Source organism: Pygoscelis adeliae, unplaced genomic scaffold (assembly GCF_000699105.1).
Source record: "Pygoscelis adeliae isolate BGI_AS28 unplaced genomic scaffold, ASM69910v1 Scaffold172, whole genome shotgun sequence".
Lineage (NCBI taxonomy): Eukaryota > Metazoa > Chordata > Aves > Sphenisciformes > Spheniscidae > Pygoscelis > Pygoscelis adeliae.
In genome coordinates this window covers 3,828,419-3,838,946 of record NW_008824338.1, presented here as the reverse complement: position 1 = coordinate 3,838,946, position 10,528 = coordinate 3,828,419, and the positions used below count along the sequence as shown (strand labels likewise).

The 10,528-nt window shown below is 39.2% G+C and overlaps 1 protein-coding gene across 1 annotated transcript in view; it reads left to right on the top strand.

Annotated features, from left to right (window-relative positions):
• MAP3K5 (mitogen-activated protein kinase kinase kinase 5) overlaps nt 1-10,528 on the top strand; it is a 76,490-nt gene that overhangs the window by 13,186 nt on the left and 52,776 nt on the right. Inside the window, 4 exon segments of the mRNA XM_009319141.1 lie at nt 217-385; nt 1,359-1,465; nt 4,873-5,043; nt 9,987-10,099. Coding sequence (XP_009317416.1) covers nt 217-385; nt 1,359-1,465; nt 4,873-5,043; nt 9,987-10,099 — 560 coding nt within the window.

Below are 10,528 nucleotides of genomic sequence, written 5' to 3'. Positions count from 1 at the left end.
CAATATAAATGTCAGACTCTTGCTTCAGGGTGATGCGATGTTTTGCCTTCAGTTGAGACAAATTGATAATTAATTGTTTAGCTTGACCAAATCTCTCTATTGACACTGCTCTATCAGTAAATGTTCCACATATACGTTGTGGGAGAGCTTCAGGGCCAGAAAAACAAATGCAAGGGACCTGTCCCAAACTGCTGATGTGAAGTTGTTCCTCTCCAGCCAGTATTTCCGGGAATCCATTCTGAATGACATCAGGAAGGCCCGTACCCTCTACACAGGCAAAGAGCTTGCGGCAGAGTTGGCAAGGATTCGACAGCGAGTGGATAATGTTGAAGTCTTGTCTGCTGACATTGTAATAAACTTGCTGCTGTCCTACAGAGACATCCAGGTATGAATCCTATGTTCTAAGATCATCTAAAACACAGTAAATTAAATTACATTCCCAGTGAAATTTTTCGTGTGTTTTGCACAGATTTGCTAACAAACTATATGAATAATGCACACTAGTAAAAATCTTTTTACAGTGTCTTCACTGATGCTTTTTACTTTATTTTGTAGTTACACTGTTTATAGTGTGCCTTTACATAGCGGAAAAGTGTTGTTATTTTATAACAGCACCTAAAAAGCACACAACGTACAATAACTCTTCTCCATCTCAGAATTACTATGTGATGAACAGCCAGTAGTGTGTCCTACTTAAAGACTATGGTAGATTCTGCTATTGATATTTGTATGTATTCTTTGTCACCATGCTTGTGACATTTCTCATGGAAACATAACATGTTCATATGCATTTCAGCTTCTGGAATGGTGCTAGTAATTGCTTACTTTGTTATACATAATTTCAACTGTTGCTCCTTAAACATTTTGAAGTGGTTTGGTTTTGGTTTTGTTTGATTGGTTTTTAAATATCTCAGAGAGTAAGCTACTTTAAAAACTGTGGTATTGAAAGATTCTTCTATTTTGTTTTTGTGGCTCATGCCTACTTCATAGTTTTGGGATGCCTTAATTCAGATGCAGTTAGCATTGTAATGTCTGTATAACATGAACTCTGATATGTGTTCAGTCCCTGAAGTTAACTTTAATCATGAAATAGATGTACTAAAATTTCCACAGGTCCACATTGAAGCAGTACAGGAGACCAAAGTGCGTTTCCCTGCTAAATACTGTGCATATTCACATTTCTGATGAGTGCCAGGCTATTTACAGTTTGAGACTGAAGAAACTGAAATCCATAAAACTTAAAATGAACTGAAAATACTTCTTAGTATGAAATAAGAGGTGCTTAGTTCAAAGAGGAGTTTATATAGGTACACCTCAGTACAGCCACCTAAAACTTCATTATTCCCTTCTTTTGGAAGGATTATGATTCCATTGTGAAACTGGTGAAAACTTTAGAAAAACTGCCTACTTTTGACTTGGCTTCCCACCACCATGTGAGGTTTCATTATGCGTTTGCGCTGAACAGGTAAGAATCTACCCTTCCTTCCACTGTTGAGCAGTAAATCAGAACTGCAAGCTTCGCACGGGGTTGGTAATCCCAGGTGAAGTTCCCTACTGGAATCTTCATATGCAGGTCTAGGGCTTTCACTGAAGCCACTTTGGGGACTCTGAGCTTTGTGATCAGTCTAAGCTTTCTTTTTTTCCTGTACTGTCAAGTTCCATTCCTTTTCCTTCAGTGTGAGTGTTTGATTTGTCTTTCCGTAAGTTGGCATCATTTTTTCGTTTGAGTACCTAAATCAGAGCAAATAAATACCTAGCAGTATTCTACCTCTGTAAAATACACTTTTAACATTGCTGTATGAGTGGCGGTGCTGCAGCATTTGTGCTTAGACATCATCTCATTCAAGTCTGAGTTCCGGTAGTGTCAGGAGACAGGAGGAGAACTTTCATCAAATGTCCATCAGAAGATTTTGTTATATTATAATAATAAACTCATTTTCATGTTCTCTGATAACATGCACAAAATTTGCCACATGGAGCAGCACACACTACTTTCTTGGGTTAAATGAGAGCCAAGCCTAGATTTTTTTCCTAGGATACTGGCAATTGGGCAAGGCACTAAAAGGGGAGTTTTTCTGAGGAAATTACAGAGGTTTTCTGCTCCCTTGCTGTTATCACAATGAACATTTTGCTATTGACGTTTAGAGGAGTAGACCAGGTATCAGCAGGCATTGAAATTCTCAAATATAGAAAATGTCTACAGATCTTTCTGCTTCTCAGATTTGAATACTGTAATTCAGGTTCACAGAGGAGCCTCAAAACTGCATATCATGTCAAAATAATGTCAAAATATGTTACAAGTAATTAGTTAAAAAAATAAAGCTGTTTTTGAAACAAAAAAACCCAAAAGAAAAATGAAAACCAGCTATCTGGCATTGTTTTGTCTGAATAAAATGTCCAGATCCTTTCTTGTTCCTTTATACCAGGTATATGAAGGTATAAATATTGTGCCGTTTTTGTTCCTGCTTTGCCATAAATATGTGGAGCTTTGCAGATGAAATAATCCAGCATGTATCTACCACTTCTACATAGCCTTCACAAAGGTCACTAGGTGTACCTTGGAGTTTTAACAAGTTGTTTAGACCTCAAGGTCACCATTTTCTAAAACAAAGTTGCCTTTGAAAACAGGACTTGACTAGTTCACTGGGGCACTAAAAAAACCTGCAAAACTGCAGTATAATCTTTTCAGGCAGATCCTTGTACTTCATTGGTTCTGTTGGGACTTCTTGCAGACTGAAAGGTCTGTTTTTATAGATGTGACTGTAATGTAGCCTTTGAGGGTATCTGTCATACAAAAGGTCTACACAGTACCTCCAAAGGAGTTCAGATCAAATTTTCCTCTCCCGCCCTTCTCCAGATTGTACATTCAACTGGAATCCATGACAGCCATGAAAATGTTCATGCTTTGGTGTATGCCAAGAAGGAATTACTGGGGCTAATTGTAGCTTTCTCCTTATTGGGAATATAGAGGAGGTTTCCTGGGCAAAGGCAGGTCTGGAATACTCTGCAAATCTGAATGTTTGCTGTGGAAGAAGCTGTCCCTCTTGCTTCTAATCCAGGTCACTAGTACGGAAGGATGGAGCTGCCAAATTAGTCAGGATTAGTCTGACCTAAATCAACAAAGTGTGCAAGGGCATTGATGATGGAAGAGTAAGCAGAAGGAAAAGTAGGGACCTCTGCAAGTAGTGACCAGCAAAGTGTAAAAGGCTCATATTACAAAACACTGTTGTGCCTTACTGGTTTTTTCCTAGTTAAGTTCAGCTAGCTATTGGTTTGATCTGGATTAGTCATAGTTGATACAAGATGTGGAAGAGTTATCCACCTGAAACTCCATTCTGAAAATTGCCCTTCTGTGATGAAAGCCGAAAAACATAAAGAAGGTGCAGACTTACCCTTGTTACTTTACTTGAGTGGTCGATATGAGAAGAGAAAACAAAAGGAAGCAAACCTTCAACAACTGGGCAAGCGATCAGTTGGCAGGGGAACCAGAATAACACAGACCTGAAGGAGACTGTTACTTGTTCCGCCAGGAGCACTTGATTTCTCTCCCTGGGGCCTGGGATCGGGAGCACTTGTCCACCTCAAATGAGTATACCAGCCTTGCTGTGCCACTCTAGAAGTACTTGGGGAGCCTCCTGCAGCTCTGTAGTCTGAGGGGACCTTTCCTAATTTTTTAGAATTTGACTGGTCTGAAGGTTGGGAAGAAATGGCACTGGGTTTCATTTGTCTTTCTCATCAGGCTGAGACATCAGTAGAGGTTGGCCCAGCACGTAGACTTGCACACTCCTTGTTTTTTGCTCAGGAGAGCGGTTTGTACTGTCTGCTCCAACAAGTGCTTTTGGTCTTCTTTATTTTTGTTATGATGCAAGTACTCATTCTTCCTCTGTTACCCATTCTGCTTGATTTAAACTTTTTCTTCCACATCACTCCCTTCTGGAGCTGCGTACGTGAGCTGAGAGCTCTGATCAAGTAGTATCTGCTTTAAGATGGCTGTGGCTTTTGATATGGGTTTTGGGTTGTTTTTTTTTTTTCTTTCGTTCTGAGGTAGCCTTCTCTTGCAAGCTTCTTCAGTGCAAAGCTTGCAAGACAGATACAAAACCACTTTTATATATTCCTCCCCAATTCAAATTGTAGCCACTCAAATATTACTTGCAATTTCTCCAAAAGAATATAATACTCTCCCCAAATCACTGAAGAAAGGAGTCATTGTCACTCATGTCACTTTTGCTGAGAAAGCAGTCATTGTTCAGTACACAAATACATAAAAAATTGTAAACTCTTGATACTGAATGATGTATGTATCCAAACTGTGAGTCACCAGGAAGTGTCTAATGCTTGCAATTATGTGGTTTATTTGTCTGAAGTACTTTTGTTAATATTACCTTATTGGCTTCACTTCCTAACCTTCCTTATCATGGGAACTCAGTCTGGTTTTTGCTTTTTGTTTTCTTTGCTTCACATTCAAAATGTATATTAAAAAAAAAAAATCACAAACACAGGATGGAATCTTTTTCCTTTAAAGCATGAATTACTATGAAAGAAGTATCTATTTTGTAAGAAAGTAACACATCATCTTTCTAAGAATTGCTCTTGAGGCTCTTGTTGCTGTTGTCAGTGCTTTGCTGTAGCTGATGCTTCATGAGAGAGAGAAAACATGTTTAGGGGCTTTTATAAAGGTGTCCCATAACATTGAGAAAAGGAAGGAGGGAAAAAAAAAAAAGGAAGGGGGGGGATTGTGTCCATTTGTCCATTGTGTCTAGAAGCACATTTTACATGGATGAAGTCATACGTATATATACAAACATGGTCATGAAAAAGTATTTCTTGTTGACTTTATTGGCTTTTTTAATCAATATTTTTATTTTTTAATAGGCGAAATCTGCCCGGAGACAGACAGAAAGCTCTAGAAATTATGATTCCCCTGGTAGAACAGGAAGACCAAGTAGCTTCAGATATGTACTGCCTGGTTGGTCGAATTTACAAGGACATGTTTTTGGAATCTGGGTTCTTAGATACAGAAAGCAGGGACAAAGGGACATTCTGGTGAGTACTGTTTTTCTGGTCTAGGTCCTTTTGTTAGCTTTGGGAAAATATTCCTTAAACAAGAATATATTTCAACTGTTTTTCATTACAAATATTTGGCATCCTTAATGAGGATGCCTGAATCTCCTAATTTTCTTCACTTATTTGTTAAGAATGAGAGGCTTATGTTGTTCACAGATCTGGTTCTGCGAAGTTCTTGAAGTGCCTCAGGGACCTGGGAGTTTAGGTAGCTCTCATCAGAGTGTATTTTCCTCCTTTTTCCCAAATGTGAAGTCTCCTATTCACTACGTCATTCTTAGGAATCTGGGCCAGACAATAATCAGGCATGAATCAATTGGCATATCTGCAATCTGATAGAGAGCAGCTAGCTAGGCTTAAAGGTGCTGAGGTTTAACTCTGCACTGATGCTTAGGATGTACCGTTCTGTGGTTTTTCTTGGCTTCCATGCTCACAAGCAATATGACTGTTCCAAACTCACGCTGGCAAAAGTTTTATCACTCCATCATCACCATATAGTAGATGCATATTACAGTGGACTATAGTACCATCGATAGTCCAAGAAGCACACGTTAGGCTAGAGAAATTCTTATCTTAATTTTAGAGGCAAGTATCATGTTTTTTATTGCTTTTGAAATGCACTAAAACACTGTTATGTGGAATAGGTTAAAAAATGGAGGCACTGGACGCCATCCTAGACTTCTGTCAGGATGAGCTGCTTTTCTCCATTATGATTCAGATGAGGAAACAGACAATCTGTGTTTTATGTATCCTGCACATCAAATTCTAGTTCTGGTCTTGTGCTCATCAGCTGCCTGTTGAAGTAAATGCTTAGAATGGAAAGCTTTCTTCTCCCTTTGTCATTTGTTTTCAGTAAACTTCAGACTAGAACTGTCTCTGGTAAAAGATAAGATATAATTGTTTACCATTTATGGCCTCAGAATACAAGTACAGTTTATAATTGCTGGTCATGCTTTACAGTTTTGCAATGCTTACTGGATTTTTAAAGATGTTGAAATAACAGGAATGCAGCATATTGCCGTCATCCCCCCACCCCCCGCCCTTTCATAATTTTGGATTAAAGAAAAATTTTATTTCCTCTAAGGCAAAGCTCGTACCAAACTTTCAAGATTCTGTTTTTAAAAAAAAAAAACATATTTTGCTCATGTCATGAACTAATATAAAAAGAAAACTGTAGTCCTGTGTACAAATACTAGACATTATCACAGGCTAAATAGAATAAATAGAAATTACTTTTGCTATTGTACATCTTGCTTTTTCCTCATTCATAGTGCCTTATGAACAGCTAAACTTTGAGATTTTCAAACATAATTGAACTAAGAACGATTGTATTGTATAATAGTTGTATTTACTTCTAGGATATTTCATGTAGCCATCTTGGCAATCATGATAGTCACACATTTGAGGGGAAGTGATTGCAGTCAGGCATACCAGCTTGGGAAGGGGCAGCAGGCTGGCAGCTCCTGCAGCAGGGTAGGATGCTGACCGGCCAGCCCTGAGATAATCCCTGAAGTCTCTGGCAAGTAAGACCCAACACAGACTGCTCCGTGCGCCTGCTGCCATAGAACAAGGTGATCTCTGTCAGTCAAGCTGGAGTTCGGCTGGAAGCTGTACTGGATGGGCCAGTTGCTTTTGGTTCGTGCTTTATGCTGGATATTGATTTGAGTTCTAGTGTTAGTCATACAGCATGCTTGACGTGGCTGAAGGCTTGACTCGTAACTCAGTGGAAGGCTCTTGGGAAGGAGCAGACCTACTCTAGTGCTACAGCAGGCCACGACGGGGGAAGGTGCGTGCAGGAACAATGCCTCCATGATAGTATTACTCGATGTTGAGATAAAGGTTATTATCTCAGTCTTAGAGAAAGGAGGATGTAGGAGAAGTATAGTGAATTGCTTAAGATGTATGAGAATTTGGCAGCAGAACCGAAGCATTGGTTTTGTAACAACTAGTGATGTCAAGGTACTTTGGTCTATTCCAACAAAAAAAGAAAAAAAGAAGAGAAATAGGCAGGCAGTGTGCTTTCCTGACAATTAAAAAGCAGAATAAAAGACATCTTTCATATAAATATGAGAGAAGAGATGAAAGATTAATTATCAACTGTCACTTTCTTGTTGCATACTGACAGTGTAAATCAGACGTACCAAAGCTATCAAGTCTTTATCCAAATCTTTTCACTGCTACCTCCCTAATTCAGTGTCTGCACTGCAACATTTTCCCGAACGTCACCTTTCGGTTTCTTGATGGCATTTGTAATCGCATCAGCTAATTTTATAGGCAGACTTTTAAATCTTACCACCTTTCTACGATGTTGCGCGGGTTCCTGCAGTGATATTTGGGGCATGACAATGTACAGCAATTGCACCAGTTGAATTTAAATCAGTTCAGTCAACAGACGTGACTTGTGAGTTGTTTGGGAAACCATGAATATTTTCATCTATTCAAAATTAATCATTACACGTTATTTTTATTTTTTGTCTGTAAATTTTTGCTCTCCAGGCTATGCGGATATAAGGCAGGTTTAAGAATGTCAGCACAGGATGGCACCAAATATAAAATTACACTTTTGATTATAACGATTTAGGAGACGTAAATAGGACTACAGAGGTCCCAGATACTAATATTTCTTGGTGTGAGTAGCATGTAAAGATGGCTAGAAAAATGAATTTCTGCTGTGGGAAAGGGAGATTTGGAAGCAATTTGGAAAGAAAAGGCAGAACCCAGGAACAAATATTCCCAGGATGTCCCTTCTGGTCTACTGAGGGTAGGTGGCAAGGTCCTGGCAGCAGGGGACTGCGGGGGTGGCCTCTGACAAGAGAAAAGGAGCTGCCCTATGTCAGACACAGCCCGTTCCAGCCAGCTCCAGTGGACTCATCACTGCCCAAAAGTGAGCGCATCAGCAACGCTAGTGGTGCCTCTGTGGTAACATATTCAAGAAAGGTTTTCTACGGGCTGTTTCACCAATGCTTCTGCAAGCAGTAACTATTTTGCAAACTTAAGCTCGTCTCCATCTCCTTTGCCTGTATGATTAACGTTGTTTACAGCACAAATGTGCCCACCTGTTGATAGGCATGAGAGATGCTTATTTGATCTTTAAATTTTGAAGTTTTGTATGCATCTGTCCAAGAACTAGAGAAATTTTGATAGTCATGCCAGAAATTAGGCATTTTGGGGCAAAACAAAAAAGTGAAAGTAGAGTGTCTCTTGTATGGGAACAAAAATACTTATTTTCAAGGTTTTTTTTTCTTCTTCTGTCAATCTTTGCTCTCTCCTTTCCCTGATACTGCGTGAGGATTACAGCATGAAAGATCTCTAGGGCAAAAAAGGGAGTCCAGTTCCCAACATCGCTATGTCTCCAGACAGATAACGCCAGCCAACGGGCCTCTTCTAGCTATGTATTCTTAGAATTGACGAGAGTGTCGTCCTGTTTGGTTGGCGGGTTTTTATGGGGTTTGTTTTTTTGTTGTGGGATGGTTTGGTTTTTTTAAGTGAGCAAATATGTTTTGTACGTACTTTCTTCCTTGCTTTGTTGTAACTCACAGTACAAGAGGAAAGGCAGATGATGAAAGAAAAGAATTGAGTCTTCTCTGCTCATCATGCTTTTCTTAGAGGACTAGACTCTTGTCTAATGATTAAGTTCTTTGGAGGTGGGCAACTGGAGTATAGAAAGTGTATATATGTAGCAGATTGAAGAGGAGCCTGATTTGCAGTTTTGGAAAGCAGAGCTTATGTTAAAGGATGCAAAATCCTGAACCATTAGAGCATAAAAACAGCAAACAAAATAATTAATAAAAAAAAATTAAAACCAGCTATATTTTTGGCCTGCTAGGATCAAAATGCCTTAGCTTTGCTTACATGTCAGAGTGGTCTGGAAGCCAAATCCTTAGGTTTCGCATAAATTATTTTTCTTTCCTTCCTTGTGTGTTAATCTCACGACCTGCTTAATTTTTTTTTATATAATCCATTTGTTTCTCTGGATTTTTCCCATCCTTTTGAAAGTAATTTTAAAGTCCATTGCTTTTACTGTAGCGGAGTTGTTGACTGAATCTCTTGTGCTCCTTAACTCACATATGATAGTCTTGTTTGCCTCCTCCTTACGGGGGGTGGTGGTGGGGGGTGTGTGTGTATATATGCAGCCAAACACGTTCTTATTCTGTAGAACAAGTTTAAAGCACCGTTAGATCTGCTGTCACTGTTGTCACCGCAACTTGCATTGCTAGCATGAGGATAGTGTGTGCTGTGTTCGTGTGAAGCCCCTCGACTTCTTTTAAGACAAGATTTAGGCTAGGCGAATACCACTGCCGTTCCTCTTGCTTGCTCACTTCCTCTCAAGGAGACTAAAATCTGGTATAGTCCTTTTTTATGTGAATAGACTCATAAGGACAATGTCAATGAGACACCAGTGAAGAATAAAATTTGGAGTAGCTGAAATCGTAGCTAAATGCTAAGTATGTTCTTGTATCACTTGCTTTTGTGCTTAGGCGTTTTGATATGCTTTTAAGTCACTGTAGCAGATCCACAATAGAATCTAAGGTTTCAAGTCAGTGAAAATTCATATATTTAAGAGTAAATTAATGAGCTTATTAATAAATATAACTGCGAAACAAGTCTTTTACAAGCTGATAGTATTATTTTTTCTTTCATCTCAAAGAAAATTGGAAATCTAGTAAGATACTAAACTTTACTGGGATGGATGAGTAGGGTCTGTGCTTGCTGTGTGAGGGGAAAGGAAATGGGAGGAGGATGTATAAATAACAGACTCCTAAAAATAACCACAAAGCATGTGTGGAAAACAGTAAAATCCTTTTGCTTCCATGGATTCTTGCCGTGTAAAGAGAAGATAAGCACTTAAAGTACTTAAAAGTATAATTATGTCCCTATTAGATCACATTATTTGGAAAGTAAACTTGTATGTTTGTTTTTTCTAGGTTCAAGAAGGCGTTTGAGTCAGAGCCAACATTACAGTCAGGAATTAATTATGCAGTACTCCTCCTGGCAGCTGGACATTGCTTTGATACTTCTTTTGAGCTGCGGAAAGTTGGTAATTATAGCTTGCAAATTCACAGTGAAATTGCATTCTAGTGAAAGTATGACGCCACCCACTGTCATAAGGGAAAAATTTGATGGTTGTATACGAATGCTTTCATAGTGAGCATGTGAATATTTAAGTTGGTCTCCCCCGCCACCATGGATCCCACCTGACTGCAGGTGAATGCTGTCATGAAGACCTGGTTCCAGTTTCAAGGTCTTCACTGGTTACCAGAGCTTAGAGAAAACTGACAGCCCTTCTTTGCAATGGCATCATTTGTGTGAAACAGGAACACCTGAAGGGGGCATCCAGTTGCTGCTAACATTCTTTAAAACACACGCACACCTCTGTAGAACTGTAGGGAATAGGAACAAAAAGTCTATTCTAAGAGTGGGGAAAACGCGCTTTACTTGAGCTTGGGATGGGCTGAGAGAAGAATGT